Source organism: Tenrec ecaudatus, chromosome X (genome assembly GCF_050624435.1).
Source record: "Tenrec ecaudatus isolate mTenEca1 chromosome X, mTenEca1.hap1, whole genome shotgun sequence".
Classification (NCBI taxonomy): Eukaryota; Metazoa; Chordata; class Mammalia; order Afrosoricida; family Tenrecidae; genus Tenrec; species Tenrec ecaudatus.
This window is the reverse complement of record NC_134548.1, coordinates 41159475-41180524: the sequence shown is the minus strand read 5'-3', so window position 1 is coordinate 41180524 and position 21050 is coordinate 41159475. Positions and strand designations below refer to the sequence as shown.

The 21050-nt window shown below is 39.4% G+C and overlaps 1 protein-coding gene across 1 annotated transcript; it reads right to left on the bottom strand.

Moving 5' to 3' along the window:
• Window positions 1-13288: 13288 nt before the first annotated feature.
• Window positions 13289-13828, bottom strand: LOC142433300 (ferritin, mitochondrial-like). The gene has a single exon (XM_075538353.1). It carries the CDS (start codon window positions 13826-13828, stop codon window positions 13289-13291), a length of 540 nt encoding a protein of 179 aa, XP_075394468.1.
• Between the last annotated feature and the right edge of the window lie 7222 nt (window positions 13829-21050).

Genomic DNA, 21050 nt, shown 5'->3' with positions numbered 1-21050 from the left:
TAGCTTTATTATCAAGCTGAGAGCATTGTACAATAGATTATGACAGATGTAGTTGGGTTAAAATGTAATACTTTATCATTTCATCTTCCTTGTTATCCATTTTAAAGTTTTAAATATTTTCTGGTTTCCCTTTGATCAAAGTATTCCTCTGTCTTTTTATGTTATTTTGTTGTTTGCTTTTTTTGAGCATGGAATAATTTTATTTTTTAACTGTCACTTTGTTGTTTTGAGATCAGAAAAAAGACATTATTAACAATTTTTACAGAATTCTTAATACATGTACCAAAATATGAAAAAGACATGTAGATACAATTCATTTCTAAATTCCAGCAGTTTTACAACTTTAAATTGGAGACATTTTAAAAAGAGGTTATTTTTTAAGAGTTTTAAATTTGAAGGCATTATCTTCACATTTTGATAAGCTGTTACATCGTATGGCCCACTAATTCATAATTTAATATCACACACAGTACACACTGAAATACTGAACCCTTTCTAGCACATGACAAAGTTATCTGGAAAATTGGACTACCATGACTAAAGGCGTTACAGAATACATGCAGTTCTGACAAGAAAGCCATTGTGACAGAATGGTTTTCAGACACATTTCTATTTTAAGGAACAGCCTGGAAACAAAATTTTAAATGTTCAAGCCATAGAAATGCATGCCAGTGACTTCATATTGCCATTTAGTATGATTGGTGTTAGGGATGCAAAAACTTCCCCCAATCCCACAGAATGTTATGTGCACACCCAAGACAACTCAAATCTTCCCAGTTTTCAACATCCCACTCATTTCTGGTTGCATACAGAAAATAAAAAAATGGAACATGATCACACGTCTTAAAAAAATCACATTAAACATTTTTAAAAGGGGGTGACTTGGGATTTCCTCCTTCTTAAAAATGTTTCTAGAGCTACTAAAAATCTTGCATTTACAAAATAGTTGATAAAAATAGACCTCTGAAAAAATGTTTTTGATTCCTCTGATTTGTACAAGAAGGGAGGTACCAGGGCCTAATCAAAAGACATGGTAAATAAGCGTCCTTTGGACTTGGTTTCTTTTTCTCTTTTATCATAGGCTGGACTCTCCTCATTTTTCATTTCTTCATTTTTGACAGGTAAATCTTATTTAGGTTCCCGGCTAGCTACTTCAGCCCGCTTTCCCTTTGCTCCCCTTTTCCCCTTTTGCTTGCACTTTCCCCCTGAGATTTATCCTTTCCTGCTGCATTTTTTGGCTTCATCTCCATGTTTTCAGTCACAGGCTTCCCTGATGACCTCCATTCCCTCTTGGGTGCCTTCTTCTCCACCCCTTTGGCATAGCTGACTTTCTTTTTTGGCATCTCGCCTGTGGGGAGGGTGCTTGCCAGATGCTTGTGGACTGTGGTTCACAGAGAGCTTTCTGGAAGCTGGGTTACCAGGCCACTGGTGCTCTGACCCCACCTGAGTTATTGGTAAACTTTTCTATATATTAAATGCAGGAAAGATAAATCTATAGACTGGACTAATAATCATCTTGGTGTATGGCAAGAGAGGTTGAGGGGAAATTTTTAGCTAACGACAAGAAGTAAAAGAAATAATAAAATATTCTGAAATTGACTGTAGTGATAATTACATAACTATTTTAATATGACTAAACTATTAAATTTGATGAAATGTGAATTATGTATGAATAAACCTTTTTTTAAAATAGAGAATAATGTCTGGGGTCTTAAAGGCATCAATCTAAATGAGGACCAAGCTAAGACTGCATAATGGCAGCAAATCTGCCTCTATGCTCCAAGGACTTGGGATAGTAAAATCTCGAATCAGAAGGGGGAATTGCATTAGAGGGTAAATTATGAATGACTGGTTTACAGATGGTTATGGATGAAAATGAAAGGTCAAAATTTAGCAGGCATCGGAACAGTTTGGCCAACAGAGAGCAATGAAAGTGGATTACTGCAGCTATAGTTAGGTTTTAATTTAACACCTGAGCCTTGGTTTTATATTTTGTTTCATTTTTTAACTTATTCTGGTTTTTATGACTTTCTCCTTTCTTCTCAAATGAGGTTTGTGTGTGTGTGTGTGTTTCATATTCTTGTTGCTGTTTTCATCTTTTTCTTTTTGTATGATTTCTTTTATATGTAATCCAGGACAGGTACCCCTATAAAGATAGTAACAGAATTAATAGTTTCTTGAAGTGATGACAGGTGAGGTTTGGGGAACAAGGGATGTTAATAGCAATAGATGGAAAATGATGAAAATGTTCTATGATTGAAAGTTGTGATTGTTGCACATGTTTTTTAAATGTATTTGAAATATTGAATTATATATGTGATTGATATGTTAATATACAAAAAACTCAGTTAAGAAAATGTGTGTCTGATACGGCACGTATCCTTGAAACTCCATGGAGTAGTTGTACACTGGACACATGGGGAAAGTAAGAATACCAGCCAATAATGAATGTACCACACATCCGGGTCCCAATCATCCATTCAGATGACTCAGAGGGTAATCTAGGTCCTAAAACAGCCCTATAGTACCCATTCTAAATCCATTACCTGAGCCAGAACTCTCCCTTGGCAAGGCAGCAAGGACTCTTTTAAATACGGCCTGCCTCTTTCAGAGCTCCATAACCCACCTTGTCATGGCATCCGTGTCTTTACCTGAAGTGTGCCAGGACTACTAGAAGGAGTCGGAGGCTGCCATCAACCAGCAAATCAGCCTCAAGCTTCACCCCTCTTACACCTCGAACATGTGGCTTTGAAGAACTTTGTTGCCTACTTGAGGCAGCTGTTGAAAAAGTGGCAACAGAATGTGGAGGCACTGAGTCAACTGCAAAACCAGCAGGAGAGCCGCATCCAGCTCTGTGACATCATGAAACCTGAAGTGGAAGACTGGTCCAGCCTGATATACACCATGGAGCATGCCTTTTACCTACGGCAGAATATCAACCTGAGCCTTGTGGACCTGCACTGGGTGGCCAACAAGCAGGATGAAGGAACAGCTGTGTGACTTCCTGGAGAGCCACTTTCTGCAACAGCAAGCCAAGACTATCAAGGAGCCCGGCAACCACCTGACCAAACTGTTGTCATTTGTGGGATCAAGATTTATGCCTAACTGAGTACCTCTTTGACAAGCTCAGTCTTGATGACAATGCAACCAATCAGCAAGCCATCTCAGTGTGCCAATTTTTAGCAAATACAGCATGCCTCTCTAGCCCCATGCACCTTACTCACCTGACCTGATTCTGTTTGACTTCTGTTTTCTTTCCATGAGTGAAGAGGGATATGAAAAGATAGTGATCTGACGATGTAGAAGAGGAGAAGAAAAACAAGGGAGGTGCTTTCAGCTATCCAAACAGATGAGTTTGAAAAATGTTTCCAAGAGGAATCAAAGATTTCACAAATATATTCAATGTAATGGAGAGTACTTTTAAGGTGATAAGGTTGTTCTGTGGGGAAAAAAAGCATAGTTTAGGGAAACAAAAAATCAGGTTTTTTGGGGGAGGGGGGTACCCCCTTGTAAAAACAAGGACAAACAATTGCAGTCCCAAGAACACTACCCAAATAAGAGATGAAATTAGGAAGTTCCTAGAAACTAATGAGAATGATAACACAACGTACCAAAACTAATGAATTGCAGCTAAGGCTACAATTCATTTTATAGCAATTAATGCACACATGAAAAAAGAGGAGTCAAGTTAAACATATTAACACAACATTTCCAATAACTAGAACAGAGTCAAGAGACTAAACCTTACAAAAACAAAAGAAAAGAAATCATAAAGATCAGAGCAGAATCAAATGAAATGGAAAACAGAAAAGCAATGGAAAAATCAACAAAGCAAAAAGTAGGTTCTTTGAAAAGATCAACAAAACTGACAACCCTCTGGCAAACTTAGCAAAGGAAGAGAAAAAGCAGGCAGCAATATCTAGAATTAGGGATGAAACAGGGAGTCACAGTAGACAAAAACAAAGTAAAAATTTTAACACCACATTATTATGAAACACTGTATTCAGGCAAATTCAATATTCTTGGTGACATGGATAAATTCTTAGAAAGACATTCTCTCCTCAAATGAATGCATATGGACATTAAGAACTTGAATAGACCCACAGAAAAGATGAAATAGACAATGTCATGAAGAAAATTCCAATTATAAAAAGTGCAGGTCCAGGTGGCTTCACCAGAGACTTCTGCCAATTATTCAGAGAAGAGTTGACATCAATTTTACACCAACTCTTCCAGCATATAGGAAGGAACAGAAAACTCCCAAACATTCTATGAGGCCAGCATAACCCTGACACCAAAACCAGGCATAAACACCACAAGGATAGAGAACTACAGACCGATATCCCTCATGAACACATATGCAAAAATTCTCACCAAAAGCTTTGCCAATATAATCTAACAACCTATCAAAAATAAAACACCATGACCAAGTAGGATTCATAACAGGGATATAGGGATGGCTCAACATGTGATAATCAATTAACATAATCCACCACATTAATAAGACAAAGAATAAGAACCACATGATCATATCAATTGTTGCAGAAAAAGGATTTGACAATATTCAACACCGTTTCCTAACAACAGCTCTCAAGAATATAACATTAGAAGGGAAAATCCTAAACACAATAAAGGCCATACGTGAAAAACCAAAAGCCTAGATTACACTCAATGAAGAAAAGCTGAAAACATTTCCACTGAACAAGCAAACTCAACAAGGATGTCCCTGATCCCCACACTTATTCAGCATTTTGTGGGAAGTCGTTGCCTGTACCATAAGACAACAGCAACAAATCAAGGAGTACAATTAAGCAAACAAGAAATGAAACTTTTGCTATTTTCAGATGATCAGCATATATATATATATTGAGAGTCCTAAGATGTCCACCATAGGATTGCTGGAAACAAGAGAGGAGTTTAGTAGAGTAGCAGGAAACAAGATTAACAAGCAGAAATCGGTTGTATTCTTTTATACCAGTGATGAGAATACTGAAAAGACATCAAGAAAGCAATACCAGTCACAATAGCCACACAAAAGCGGAAATACCCAGGAATAAACCTAACCAAAAGAGAAAAGACCTGTACAAAGAAAATTATGGAACATTATTACAAGAAACCAAAAGGCACCTACATCAATGGAAGAATATCCCGTGTTTGTGAATCTGAAGAATCAATAGTGGGAAAATATCGATACTACCTAAAGCAACTTACAAATTCAATGACATCCTGATCCAAATTCCAGCATCATTTTTAAAAATGGTAAAATAATTATCAAGTCCATATGGAGAGGGAAGAAGCCCAGGAGTGGCAAGAACTCCCCCAAAGGAACAACGTAGCTAGTCACACACTACCTGACCTCAAAACGTACTACACAGCCACTGTTTTCAAAACAGCCTGGTACTCGTATAACAATTGGCACACAGACAAATGAATCATGACAGAAAACCCAGAAATAATTACATCCACAAAAAAAAAAACCCAACTGATTTTGCACAAAGGTCCTAAAAGCATTAAATGGGAAGCAGATGCCCTCATCAATAAATGATGTTGGAAAAACTGGATATTCACTTGCAGAAGAATGGAATCAGAACCACATGTCACCCATGCACCAAAGCAAATTCAAGATGGATCAATGACCTAAATGTAAAACCCAAAGCATCAATGAAAAAATTGGGACAAGTCTAAGTGCCCTAGTACAGGGAATGCATAGGCTGCCAGATACACCAAATGAAGCACACTTCGTATGAAGACAAATAGATGAGTGGGATCTATTAAAAAATAACACTTGTGTGCATCAAAAGACTTCCTTAAAACAGTAGAAAGAGTGCCTACATTTTGGGGATATTTAGTAGTGACATAACAAATAAAAGACTAATTGATAAAATCTACAGTATATTACAAGCCCACACAAAGAATAAAACTAGCAACTCTCTGAGTAGGTGGGCAAAGGACCTGCATAGATGATTCAGAAGATGACACTCAAATCGCTAATAAACAGATGCGCAAGTACACCCATTCACTAGCCATCCTGGACATGCAAGTCAAAACCACCATGAGATGCCATCAAACACCCACAACCATAGCTTAATTTAAGCAAACCAAGAACAACAAATGCTGGAGAGGGTGTGATAAGATTGGAAATCATATTCACTGCTGGTGGACTTTCAAATATGTACAGACACTGTGCAAAGCTATATGGTGATTCCTAAAACATATGGCAATTTAAATACCATATGACCCAGCAATACCATTACTGGGCATATATCCCAAAGAAATAAGTAACAGACGTATGCTCCTCCATGTTCATTGCAGCACAGTTCACAATACCACGAAGTTGGGAAAATCCTAAATTCCCAACAGTAGAAAATTGAAATAAAAACAAAACAAAACCTCTGGTATATACACAGTAGAATACTATGCATCCCTAAAAAAGCAATAAAACTTTGAATCACATCAAGACATTGGAAGATCTGGAAAATATGCTGAGTGAAGTTAGTCGATCACAAAGGACAAATACTGTATGAGTTTACTGCTGTAGGAACAAGTGGCAAAATGGGCACAAAATCAGGGTTGCTGGGCATCCAGTCTGCTGGTCAGGGGCCAGAGAGCCCAGTGGAGAGCCATGCACTCTAGGTACGTATTTTAAAGGACACTTTGCCAGAGGTTGCCTCACATCAGCTGGGATCAAATGGTCAAGGGAGGGGAAAGGGATATTGTCTACTGCGTGTCTGCCGTGCAAAACTATGATGAGGTGCCCCCAGAGAGCTAGAAAACACTATCAGAGGGATAAGGGATACTGATGGGAAAGGGAGCAAACACACATGGGAGAACACAAATGCAGGTCTGGGGCTAGGAAAGCAGGAGAACCCACCTCCAGTTGTGGGGAAGGATGACTGAAAATGCTTTGGGGAACCCCAGGGGTGGTGTTGGGGGAGAGTCCCTGGTGGTATGGACTGAATGGGGCACATTGATCCAGGCTCCTGGGTGAATCCTGGGGACCCAGGCCGGATGACATGGAATGCTGGGCCATTGAATCCTGGATCATCAAGGTGCAAGCCATGCTCCAGAAGCTGCATCAGTGAGAGCCTATAAGCAAAGGCCACTGGGTGGACCTTGGACATACTTGTTACCTGAGGACTTAGTCAGAAAATCCATGCTGTCTGAGGAAGTAGCAGAAAGCTGTACTATGATTTTTGAAATGTTGGTCGGCAGACATACATGTTCTTGCTACATCAATGCCCTATATGCTGAATTAAGACATGTATTATTCTGGCAAACCTGTGACTAACATTCGTTATGATTATTATTGTAAACTTTCCCTGAAAATTAACCTCCATTATTCGTGTAAATAGCATCCAGCCATGAAAGGATTGATTCTGTACAAGTGAACAATTCAGCAACAGTGATACAGAGTTAGCCTACCTTGGCCCAATATCCCTCTCTCCACAAGGCTTTAGAAAATTAGTACCAGAGTCTACTCAAAGACAATATTGATAGAAGTTCATTGTACTCCCTACCACAAATTAACAAACAGGGTTGAAAGGAGCCAATGCAGATTTTTAAAAAATCATAGATCCTTGAATGAGTTTGGGGCTCCCTGGCTTGTGGAGTAGTTACTTTGGTGAGCTGGGCTGGCTGACTCATGAAGCTGATGCTGAGTACTGTCAGATCCAGGTTTACTGGTATGGGAACTAAACATCATGAGACAGAGTAATAGACTTCCCTGTCCACAGAGCAAGTGAAGCTGAATGCCATGGTGTGGGAAGCATCAGGCTGATCAAGGTGTTTACTAATGGGTGACTATTTAGTCCCCTGGGCCTCTGTGACTCTGCAGACAAGCATTGCAAAATGACTGTTGTTTGTGACTTTGCTGCTAAAAGCATTGAGGGATAACTCAGCTAATAATGATCCCTTTGAGGCTCTCTTGAATCCTGCATATCCCTGTGATTGTCCTTGAACCTAGTGCTTTTATTATTCTAAAGTTAAGAAACTGTGACTAGTTAAGTAACATTTGCATAGATAAGAGTTTAGGAATGTTTAAGTTCTTTGATGTTTGTTTTGTAACCAATTCCCTTGTGTAAGAAGAGTATATATACCAAGCTTCAAATATACTGGAGACTTCAGTCCATGAGATTGGAGTCCTCTGGATCCCATGCTTTGTACATAGCTCTTTCTTTTCCTTTCATCCGCACGCCTCAGTTCGAACCCAGCTTAATGCGGGATAGCAGGTCTAATCCCCTGCACTGTGGGCCAGGAGGCTGGCTTGTGGAGCACTTAATTGGGGGAGGTGGGCTTGCTGACCCCCAAAGCTGGCTCTGAGTACCTTTGGGTTGAGGCTTACAGCCAACTGACATGCCCTTTAGGCATTTATCAGTATCCCTGAGAGAACTTGGTAACATATCCTATCTGAACAACTCTATTCTGAGCATTTTTTCACTTGAATTGTAACCTGGTAAATTTCACAATAAACCCCATAATCACAGTCATTATCTATGTGTGCTGTGTGTCCATTGTGATGAATTACAGAACCCAGGTAGAGTGCTGTGTGAGACAGAGCGCTGCCTTTTGTACTTAGTCAATTCAAACACTGCAAACCTAATTAGGGGCAAATTTAAAGAAAGTTAATAATTTCTAATCATATTCCATCTTCTCATTGCTTCTAATGATGAAATATATCGGCTATCTTTCTTATCATTTAAAATCTGGGTGTTCAGAGGAAAGGCAAATTAAAAGAGAGATGTTAAAATGGCAGGCTCCAGGGACACATATGGTGTCTAACTAAAAAGGTGTACAAAGTGGATATGGAATATAAGAATCTACATATAACCTACTCTTTGTGGGATGGATAACAGAAAAGTGGGTGAAGGCAGACATCAGCCAGAGTAAGGCATGAAAAAAAAATAATTTATAAATTATCAATGGTGCACGAGGGAGGGGGGAAATGAGGAGCTGATGCCAAGAGTTTAAGTTGAGCAAAAATATTTTGAGAATGATGAGGGCAACGAATGTAAAAATGAGCTTGACACAATTGATGTATGTGTGGATTGTGATAAGAGTTGCATGAGCCCCCAATGAAATACTTTTTTTAAAGGAGCTGAAAGGAAAAGGATAAATAAAGACATGGGTAGTGGGGGAGCAGGGTACTATCCCACCCAAGGGGAGGGTGTCGTTTATATCTCCATAGGAGATGGGGAGAGGGACCAGATTTCAAACTGGTGTGCCAAGACATGAATGCAACACACTGGCATTAAGCAGGGAATTAATAGGTCTGAGGGGCTGGCCCTAATCACAACTACGTGGACAGCACCTCTTCCCCTCAAAAGAATTCACTTAAGAGGACATCACTGAAGCTACGGCTCAGGAAGAGGGCCACGTCTGATCAAACCACACAGGAGCAAATGAAGAGGGAAGGACAGAGTGGAATACATCCTGGCCCACCAATCCATGACGATGATATTCCTGCTGAGAGCAGCCAGTGGACAGAGAAGACCATAGGGCAGGCCTGACCATGAGACACAACGTGCCTCAGTGACTCAAGGGACAGCACTGGAGGCACAGTGCATGAATTGTACCCGATCAGACCCCACTACACTATGGTGAAATGCTAAGACCTTGCAACAAACCAGCAAGGGAAGCAAAGCAGTAAATTCCCAGGGGAATACCAAGCATAGACTTTGGGGCCAGGGCATGGCACCCCAGCAGACTTGAACAGAAAACATTCCTAAAGGTCAACAAACAAACCTTGAACTATTTATAGGCTTTTCTTTTTATGTTGTCATTGGGGTATTTTTGTTGTTTTGTTTTACTCTGTCTTGTTTTTGTGCTTATTATTGTCTCTGCATGTCTATTTGAATAAGGTAGGCGGGATAAAAAATCCAGAGGAGCAAAGAACAGGACAGATGGTTCCAGAGGGGACATGGGAATAGGGGAGGTGGCGAAAAGGACGTGGGTGTTAACAAATCCAGGGACAATCAAAAAACAAGTGATCTAAAATCAATAGTGAAGAGGGCTTAGGATGTCTGGTAGGGCTTGATTAAGTCTTGATTAATGTAACCAAGAGGAATTATTGAAACCGGAATGAAGGCCCAACATGACAGTGGGACTAGAGGAAGGTAAAAGGAAATAGAGGAAACAACTGGGAAACAAAGGGCATTTATACAGGTATGTACATATGTAAACATATTTATATGTAATGGTAAGGAAATAGATCTATGTACATATATTTATAAGTTTAGGATTAAAGTAAGAGACGACGTTGGGCATCTACACGAGTACTCCCTCAACACAAGAACACTTTGATCTAATAATTTAGCATTCCATGATGCACACTCACTGACAGGATCGCTGAAGACAAAATGGGTGCATAAGCAAATGTGGTGAAGAGAGCTGAGGTGCCCAACTATCACAAGATCTGGTGTCTTAAATGCTTGAAGATAAACAAGTGGCCATCCAGCTGAAAAACAACAAAGTCCACATGGAAGAAACAAAGCAGCTCATGTGATCATGAGGTGTTGATAGAATGAGGTAATCAGACATCAAAGAAACAGAACAAAAAAATCATATCATTGTGAATGAGGGGGAGTGTGGAGTAGAGATCAAAAGCCCATCTGTAGACAATTTGCCATCTCTTACAGAAAGGTCACAAGGAAGAGACAAGCCAATCAGGGTATAGTGTCGATGAAACATACGACTTTTCTCTAGTTCTTTAATGCTCCCTCCCACACACTCTCATGACCCCAATTCTACCTTACAAATCCAGATAGAACAGAGCATGCACACAGGTACAGATAAAACCTGGAAATACAAGGCATCCAGGACAGATAGACCCCTCAGGATCAATTTTGAGAGGAGTGATACCAAGAAGGGAAGGGGAAGGTGGGGTAGAAAGGGAGAACTATATTTAACCCTCTCCCACAGAACAGCAAAAGAAAAGTGGGTGAATGGAGACAAAGGTCAGTGTAAGACATGAAATAATAATTCATAGATTATCAAGGGTTTATGAGGGAGGGAGGGAGGGTGGGGACGGGAAGGAGAAAATACGGAGCCGATACCAAGGGCTCAAGTAGAAAGAAAATGACTATGGCAACAAATGTACATAGGTGCTTGACGCAAAGGATGTATGCATGGATTGTGATAAGAGTTGTATGTGCCCCCAATAAAATGATTTTTTTAAAAAGAGTTGTGTTGAAAGAATTTACAGAAGGCAACATACAGAAACTATAAAGGCTGTCTAGACTTACTCTGAAGAGACTTAGGCATTCTGATTGTGCTAAATAGTCTCTCATTTTTTTCTCCACATGTACTCCCTAGTCCTAGTTCTTCTGTTACCCCAAGAGACTGACCTTTAAGGGTTTCATCCATCAATCTCTTTTGCCCTGTGGGTCTTCATGCTGACGTTTACTAATGGATACTATTAAGAGGACAGATACTATTAAGGGGCAAGAGGACAGAAAGGGTATATATTTCTAAGGGTTTATCTACCAAGAGACTTGAGGTTGGCATTGATTACATTTGCCACAGCTTAAGACCACAGCTTGATTGGGTGGGCTTCTACTACAATTCCAGCATGAACTGGATCCCAGGGAACTCTCTGCTTGCCCCTTCAGTGTTAGAATAATTGATACTTAAAATTGCTAGCTAATATAAGCAATTATATGCCTGGTTGCACGTCCTCTTCTGAATCCAGTATGAATCTACGGCAATTCCCTGTCAATGTAATGGTGCAACTGTTTAGATCATCTTTGGTAAAATTTTACATTCCTGTGATATTAATGATTGTGATCATTACAAAATCTGTTGTCAATTTGAGTGTTGAGAGTGAAGGGGTGGAGTTTAGCCTGTCAATCAGGTCACAGCTTGATGACCACTTTTCTAGCTGCAAAGGAGATAAATAGCTCACAGGAGGCAGGAGACAGATTCACTCCCTGTGAGGCATGCTTGCTGATAAGACACAAGGAGCTACACTACAGCCCTGGACCTGTAGGAACCACATGGAGACCCTGCCAGCACTGAGATGCCACTACCCCCCTGGATCCACAAGACTTTCCCTCCAATGAACTGTGATCTTCCTGCATTTGGCATCATTGCATGTGTTATGTGAGGCTGAGTGGGAATTTATAGAATGGTACTGGACGTATGGGCTCATATCAGATTTATGGACTTGGACTGGACTGGGCTGTGATGCTTTCTTAATGGAAAAATTCTCTTGTATATAAAGTTCTTTCTTTTACACATATGAGTGTCTATGAAGTTGTTTCTCTAGTCAACCCAGAGTAACACAATAATACTGTTTTCTATTATTGAGCATTCTGCTTGGTCACCTTTCTTTGGAAAGGTTAGGAAGATCCATCTCTTCCATTCAGTTGACCAAGTAGCTGTTTGTAAAATTTCCTGGCATAGACCAGTAATTGCTTAAGGTACTTTATTGCCTTTCAAAATCTCATTGGGTATTTCATCACCAACCCCCATGGTCAATGTAAACAGGACTCTAACATGTAAGAATTTAATCTGTACATAGGGGAACATTTTTTTTCTAAATCTGACCAAACTAACCTCTATGTTTATATTTTTAGTGAACACATTTTAGGGTTAAGTCACCTTTATTTCAGTCTCAAGGAGCCCTGTTGATATAGTGGTCAGCATTGGGCTGCTGACCACAGGATTATCAGTTTGAAACCCCCAGAGGCTCCGCAGGAGAAAGATAGGCTTTCTAATCCCAGATTTACAGTCTCAGGGACTCACTGGGACAGTACTTCCTGTTATATAGGGTCATTATGTGTCCTCACCGATGAGTTTCAGTTTTACTTTAATCTCACCCCAATCACACCCACTTCACCCTGCCATCCCCCAGGCCACAACTATCATGAATTCCATTAGATCCTTTTCTAATTTTAATGCATGCACGCTTGTTCAGTCACTCAAAGGACAGACCTGCACACCCGACTCCAACTTAGCTATAAAGGGAAGATACATTTTATGATTACCCAGCCCTCCTGAAATATACTTTCTCTTCTTCAAACCATGGATATTCAGAGATGCATTACCTCGGGGCCGAAGTGGCTGGGGCGTCCACTCCCGGACACCTATGAAGGGATTTTCCCTGTTCTTCAAGTCGGGATTATTGCAAACACAAGACTGACCAGGAGACTTTGTTTAATTCTGGAACTAAATCACTTTATTGGAAGGGATATTGGACGGGGAAGGGAAAAGTCCCAAAAGTGAACCTGTTTTGCCTTCAGCCTGCTTACGCCTTAACAGGACCTGGTGGGCTGTCTGTCTCTACGGGGCGTTACTGCTGGTCGTTGTCATCCAAGTCCTCGAGGTCGTACTCAGCCAGGCAAACTGGCTCGCCTTGTAAACTGTGCAGTTTGACCAGGTGATCGCGGAGCACCAAGATATCCTTTATGAGGTGGTGCAGAAGGTAGTTTTCGAGGAAGTCATGCAGCATTGTGTCACCCTGCTCTCGGGCCGAAACGTACAGACACATGAGGTCCACTAAGCTGTCTTCTTTGAGTAGACTGCAGTACTCCAGGGCATGGACCGCACTGCTCCAGTCCTGCTCCACTGGCGTCAAGGTGTCCAGGTGGATTTGGCCCCCGCGCTCGATCTGCACCTTCATCAGATTCTGTACATACTCGAGGGCGCAGATGGACATGCGCAGAAAATAGGCTGCGAAGTTCGTTAGTCCAACGTCTATGCTGTTGAAATGTGAAGCCATACCGAGGAAGGTGTACGAGGCGGCAAACTCCTGGTTGATTTCCTGGTTGATCGCATTCTCGCACTCTTTCCAATAGGCCGGGTCAAGCGGAGGTGTAGGTACGACCTCCATAGCCCAGTGGTGAAGGCTTTAGACCGCGTCGCTTGCTGCAGGGAGTCTCACTGTGTTCGCAGAGGCAGCTGATTCCGAATGCTGCAGACCGCTGCATTCCAGAAGCTGTATTCACAATGCCACACTCTGAACCAGTCATGCCAGTAACACACCGCATCCGTGTGTGTGTGTTCCCTCCAAAGTGTGACAAGTACACACACAACTGGTTGAAACCCATCTCCTGAATGTTTCTGAAAATTTATTTGCACGTTGTTCTCACTGTGGTTTGTGCATTCCTTGCTTCCCTTGATATCATTCATGATCCTTAGAGTTAAGTCCAGCTCTTGCTAATCCTGGGTGTGCAGTTTACAACTCCTGTGTATAACTTATCAGACACGGGTCACCAGGCCTATTTTTTCTTTAAATTTTTTTCTGTCCACATATTATTCACATACCATACAATTAAATGATTCAATACACTAAACTAAAAAGACTTCTGCAATCGTCACAGTCAATTTTATAATATTTTCTTTACTTTTGCATCCATTGTTATTAGCACCCCCTATACACTCAACTGCCACAGTCATAAACCCAAGAAACTCATAATTTTGTTGCTGTCCTTATAGGTTTACCTATCCTGGATTTCATCTGTAAGAAATCATACAAAAAGAGGAAAAAATAAAGAGAAGCAACCATAAAATAAAATAAAGTAAAATTCAATCCAATAAAAAACAAAAGAAATAAAAGTAGAACAAGTTCAATAAGCGTCAAAACCAGAAAATAAATGGTTAGATGTTAAATTTAAGCCGAACTCTCTGTGCAATGTGTTCTGTCTGTGGACAGGACTGCACGCAGCCCTGTTCAGTGGAGTGCGGGTTTCAAAGGGTCTTAATCCACATGGGGACTCTGCAAATGGATTTGGGGCTTTCACAGTCATCCATCGCTGTTTGCAAACACACTGTGCACAAATGTATCCCTATCCTATTTTTCCCACCTAATTTTGGGTTATATCATTCCAAATCCTTGGATCACTTGGCTAATGTTCATCTTCTCTTCAGACTTAAGTGACACCTCTTTTAGATGGATGCTTTTTTAAGTCAAACCTTTAAGCCAATCTCCTCAATATGATCCCATATGCTAATTAAAGCTGGAACGTATTTGATTTCCTTGCCTGTTTTTTTCTGTAACACTGATATAATCAGTTATCACTTGATGAGTGCAGGTATAGAGAATGGAACCATCCTAAGAACAAATTGCTCTTGGGTTAGGGATTATGATTAAGTGTGAGCTCAAATATATTTTACATATATGTGTGTGTGTGTGTGTGTGTGTGTATCCCTTCAGCAGATTAGAGGCAGCATTATCAGGTGTTGTAAAATCAACTTTAGTAGCGTGCATGAGACATTTGGTAATTCTATGAATAATATCCTTAATCTAGTGTATGATATATATTTTTAAGTGTGAAAAGGAATATTTCCATATACAGGGTAGCTTATTAAATGAAAATACAAGGAATGTTCATTTATACAGGTTAAACTAGCCCCTGGTAGAGAATTTAGAATATTTTTAAGATATTGGGAATATTGGAATATCAGAAAACATTTTATGCTAAGTTTCATAAAATGTTCCATTACAGGTCTTAAAAACATAAGTGGTTGAGTCCTGCTTTTAAAAAAAATCAGGGTTAGAAAAAGGGTACAAAGTAATTAAGATTCATCCCCTATGGTAGAGCTATGTCTATAGAGCTAAGAAATTAAGAAAGCATCAAATATATGCTATCTTATATTGCCTACTCTTGGGCAATCTCAAAAGGAAGAGGTCTGAACCGAATTCCAGTGACTTCTGATTCCATGCCTTTAGGATTGAAGTCTTCCTCTTCTTATTTTCCAACAGGGCTATGTCCTTAAGTCCAAAAGAGTATAATAGTTCCTTTAACTTGTAAGTGGTGTGTTTAAGGCAAAGTTAGTTCAGTTCATATAGTGGGTTTTCCTACTCAGGTATTTCTGGTGTGTTCTATGCAGTATGTTGCTTGCCTTTAAAGGTCAAGATCTATCAATCTCAGGTAGCCTATTGTATGGGGCCTGGGTCTCCAAGGGCTGAAAAGAAACTTAGTTAAACATGCATGACTAGGCATATAGTATGGGACAGATAAAGGCAATCCAAGCATTTCCCCTCATTATTGGTTTCAGGGAAGGTAATTCTAATTCAGTTGGTGGGTAAACTGCCTGGGACAATATCCTATTGGGAAAAAAATGCTCAAAATACCAATATATAACCCAAGGGGAAAATATGTCTGGTATTATATTATGTAAATGGATACTTTTGACCGAGTTTCTATGCAGCCTGTGGTGTCCCAGACTCATGCTGCAGACAACTGGGTCTTTAGAGAGTGTCTTTTCCAGGTGCACCTTGTCCATAAGCCACACCAAATGCATACAATTTTGAAATCCTACTAAGGGAATTGGGCTTTAAATTAAACTCACCTGTAGCAGATTTAAGTGAATGATATGCTTCCTTGGACTTAAGGCTGAAATACTCTAGTGTGAGAGCAGAGAAGATGACTGCTTTCCCAAGGTTGTGGAATTGGACGTCATTGGACTGTGTTTCAGATCTCTTGTTTTGAGGGTGCCTAATAAATGATGGCCTGGTGCTACCATATATTTACTATTTTTATGCTGTCTTTGCTTCTTTATGACATACGTTATTCTGGCAAGCATGGTTTTTCCTTTGTGAATGAGTGTTACTGAAAGCTTCCCCCTATCTCCAGCCCTCATTTTTCGTGTAAACAATATCCAGTCACTACAGCTCTCAAACTGCACACATGAACACTTTATGTATTGCAGTAATGAACAGATGGCTTCACATGTATAATTTCTTTTTTATCAAAATTTGTAAGTTCTTTGCCATTGGCTAAATTAATGATACTATCAAATATATGCAAATTTGAATTCAGGAAAAATTGTCAAAAATGAAATGGAATGTATGCTTACTAAAAGATCAATTGCAGTAAACAGAAATATACAGGTATTGGCCATGTTGAATCAGAGAATCCTAATATTTATTATGCTGTGAATAAAGCAATCAAGAGGAATTACACATTCCAGTGGAATTGTGTGCTATTCATTGTCAAAAAATATTGCAGAATCAATCATGAATTACAATGCTGTAGGCAATAGTGTTATAACTATGTGCCTTTGTGGAAAACCAATCAATATGAATATTATTCAAATTTATGTACCAACCACAAAAGCTACTGAATTGATGAAATTCAAGAATTCTACCAATTACTAAATCAGAAGTTGATCAAGTATACAATCCAAGTGCCTTGATAGTTATTCTTGATTTGCATGCAAAATATGGACACAAAGAGGAAGGAACAGTAACTGGAAACTATGGACTTGGTGATAGAAATGAAGCTGGATATTGCATGATGGAATATTGCAAACCCAAGGCTTGCTCATAGCAACTAACATTTTTGAACAACATAAATGGTTGGACTTCCCACGATGGAATATACAAAAATCAAATTGATTATATCTGTGGCAAGACACAATGGAAAAGGTCAAGAGATAAAATCAGACAAGGGCCAACTGTGGAAGGGACCATCCATTACTCCTGAGCAAATTCAGGATAAACCTGCAGAAAAGTTAAACGAGTTGACCAGTGGCAAAATATGCCCTGGAGTCTATCACTCCTGAATTTCCAGAATATCTCAATAACAGATTTTTTTCAGTTAACCCCTGGGAGCTATTGCAGATATCATAACATACCATACTTCAATTATATCAAGCAGTATTGTGCAATTTTTAATCAGTTTTGAAACACTGTTTTCTTTTTTAACTCTTTGATATCAGCTCCCCCTTATCCCCTCCCTCCTCCACCCTACACACCCAGAAACACTGTTTTGCCCCTATAATAGTTTTTTTTTGTACCTTTCACAATTAAATATATGTCCATAATCTATCTGATATCTAGAACACTAGTGAAAGGAGACCAGAGGAAGTGTGGGAGGGCATCAAGAAAAGCATTCATGAAGAAAGCAAGAGGTCATTAAATAGACAGGAAACAGAAAAGATAGAAGTGGATGTCAGAAGACACAAGGGGGAAATGCGCAATTTATAATCAGGAAAGGTGTGCATCAGGTTTGTATCGTCTCACCATACTTGTTCATTTGCATGCTGAGCAAATCATCAGAAAACTCACTTATACAAAGAAGAATGCGGTATCAACTTTGCAGGAAGGGTTATTAACAACTTTCTATATGCAAATGACACTAACTTGCTTGCTGAAAGCAAAGCAGAATTGAAGCACTTGCTGAAGAAGATGAAGGGTTGTAGCTTTCCATATGGATTACAACTCAATGTAAAGAAGACTGAAAACTCACCACTGGACCAAAGCGTAACCTCGTGACAAATGAAGAAAAAGTTGAAGTTGTCAAGGATTTTGTCTTAACTTGGATCCGTAATAATGCTTATGGAAGCAGCAGTCAAGAGATCAAAAGATGAGTTGAGTTGTATTAGGTGAATGTGCTGCAAAAGTCCTCTTAGGAATATTGAAGAGCAGGCATCTTTGAAGACTAACGTGCACCTGACCCAAGGCCTGGTATTGTTCATTGTATCATATGCATTTGAAAGTTGGACATTAAATATGGAAGAATGAAGAATAGATGCATTTGAAGTGTGGTGCTGGATAAGAATATAGAAAGTACTCAGGACTACTAAAGAATAAACCAATGTGTGTTGGTATAAGTAAGGCCAGAGAGCTCCTTAGATGTAAGCATGGCAGGACTTCGTCTTATATATTTTGGACATGTTATCAGGAGTGACCAGTCCATGGAGAAGGATATAATGCTTGTTGAAGTGGAAGGGCATCAAAAATAGGAAGACTCTCAATGAGATGGATTGACCTAGGGGCTGCCTCAATGGGCCCAGGCAGAGGAAGAATGGTGAGGATTTTGCAGGCCTGTGCCGTGTTTCCTTGTGCTGTGCACAGTGCTGCTAAGGGTTGGAGTCAACATGATGGCACCAAACAACAATAAAAACAATTACCATATTCCACTTCAGGATGGGTTTATAATGTATGTTATAAAGTGATTATGATTTTTGTAATGTGAACCATTGATGTATATAAACCTTATTTTTGTGAATGGATTTGGGGCATATACATAATCATATCCCTAACCTCACAACAATTAGGTCTTATGGCCTGACCCACTTGATACTGTACCTCACAAAACGATGGGTGCTTTAGTAAAGTATGCTGAAGTACTAAGATGGTGACTGACTATCAAAAACAAACAAACAAAGCCTCTTGTTGTTAAAAGCTTGTCTTCAAACAAGCAGTCATCTAAGGGATATGTCAATTAAGGTTACATGGAAGACGGTCACGAACCTGTGTGATCCAAGAATTGTAAAAAATAAAATCTTGATTCAGAGGAGGGAATGACAGCAGAGCTTAAAATCCAAATAGCTGGTTTGCAGACGGCTATGGTTTACAGTAGAAGCTCCAAATCCATTTACAGGATCCCCACATGGATGGCAAACCTCCTCTGATCATAGTCAAAGGATTTAAATAGCTTTACTATCAAGCTGAGAGCATTGTACAATAGATTATGACAGATGTAGCTGGGTTAAAATGTAATATTTTATCATTTGATCTTCCTTGTGACCCCTTTTAAAATTATTTCAGTTTTACATATATTTTGCATTTTCTTTGTGGTTTTTTTGATTTTTTATGTCATTATTGTTTGTTTTCTGAGCATGGTATAATTTTCTTTTTTAACTCTCATTTTATTGCTTGTTTTGAGATCAGTACAAAGACATTATTATCAATTTTGACAAAATTTTTAATGCATGTACCAAAATATTAAAAAGTCATGTAGATACAATTATTTTTTAAATTTCAGCAAATTTACAGCTTTAAATTTGGAGTCATTTTAAGAATAGGCTATCAAGTACCATTATCTTCAAATATTGATAAGCTGTTACATCCTAAGGCCCACTAATTCATAATTTAGTGTCCCACACACTGAAATTGTTAAGCCTTCCCAGCACATGACAAAGTTATCTGGAAAATTGAACTACCATGTTCAAAGATGTTATAGAATGCGCACAGTTTTGATAAGAAAGCCATCATGACAGAACAGTTTTCAGCCACATTTCTATTTTAAGGAACAGCATGGAAAAATGTTTAATGTTCAAGTCGTACAAATGCATGCCAGTGACTTCATATTGTAGTGTGATTTGTATTAGGGATACAAAAACTACCCCCTAGCCCATAGAATGCTATGTTGACACCCAAGGCAGTCACATCTTTCTACAATTCAGTATCCCATTATTTTATGGTTGTATAACAAGGAAAATTAAACAACCAGTGAATGATTTCACATCTTAAAAAACACATTGACATTTTTAATAAAGCAGATGACTTTGGATTTCCTCCTTAAAATACCCAAGGTGAAGGGAGGGGGAGATATGGAGTGGAGACCCAATGCCCATCCGTAGACAATTGGACATCCCCTTACAGAGGGGACACAGGGAGGAAATGATGCAGTCAGGGTGCGGTATATCACCGATTAAATACAGAACTTTCCTCTAGTTCTTTGGTGCTTCCTACCCCCCACTATCATGACCTCAGTTCGACCTTGAAAATAGAATTAGACCAGAACCTGCACACTGCTACAGAAAAGAGCCTGCAACACAGGGAATCCAGGATAGATAAACCCTCTAGGGACAACAATCAAAGTAGACATACCAGGAGGATTAGTGGAGGGTAGAGGGAGAAAGGGGAAATTGACCACAAGAATCAACTTATAACCCCCTCTCAGGGGGGACAAACAACAGAAAAGTGGGTGAGGGGTGATGGAGGATGATGTAAGATAATAAAATAACATTTATAAAATGAAAATAAAATAATAATTTCAAAATACAAATAATTAAAATAATAACTTATCAAGGATTTGTGAGGGAGGGCTGGTGGGGGATGGAGGAGGAAAAAATGGGGAGCTGATATCAGGTGCTCAAGTGGGAAGAGAATGCTTTGAAAATGATGATTGCAGCATACGTCCAAATGTGCTTGACATACTGGGTGAATGTATGGATTATGATACGAGATCTAAAAGCCCCCAATAAAAGTATTTAATAAAAGAAATGTTTCTAGAGTTACTATAAACTTGTATTTATAAAATAGTTGATAAAAATATTATTCTGGGGAAATTTTTTGCTTGAATTCCTCTGGATTGTAA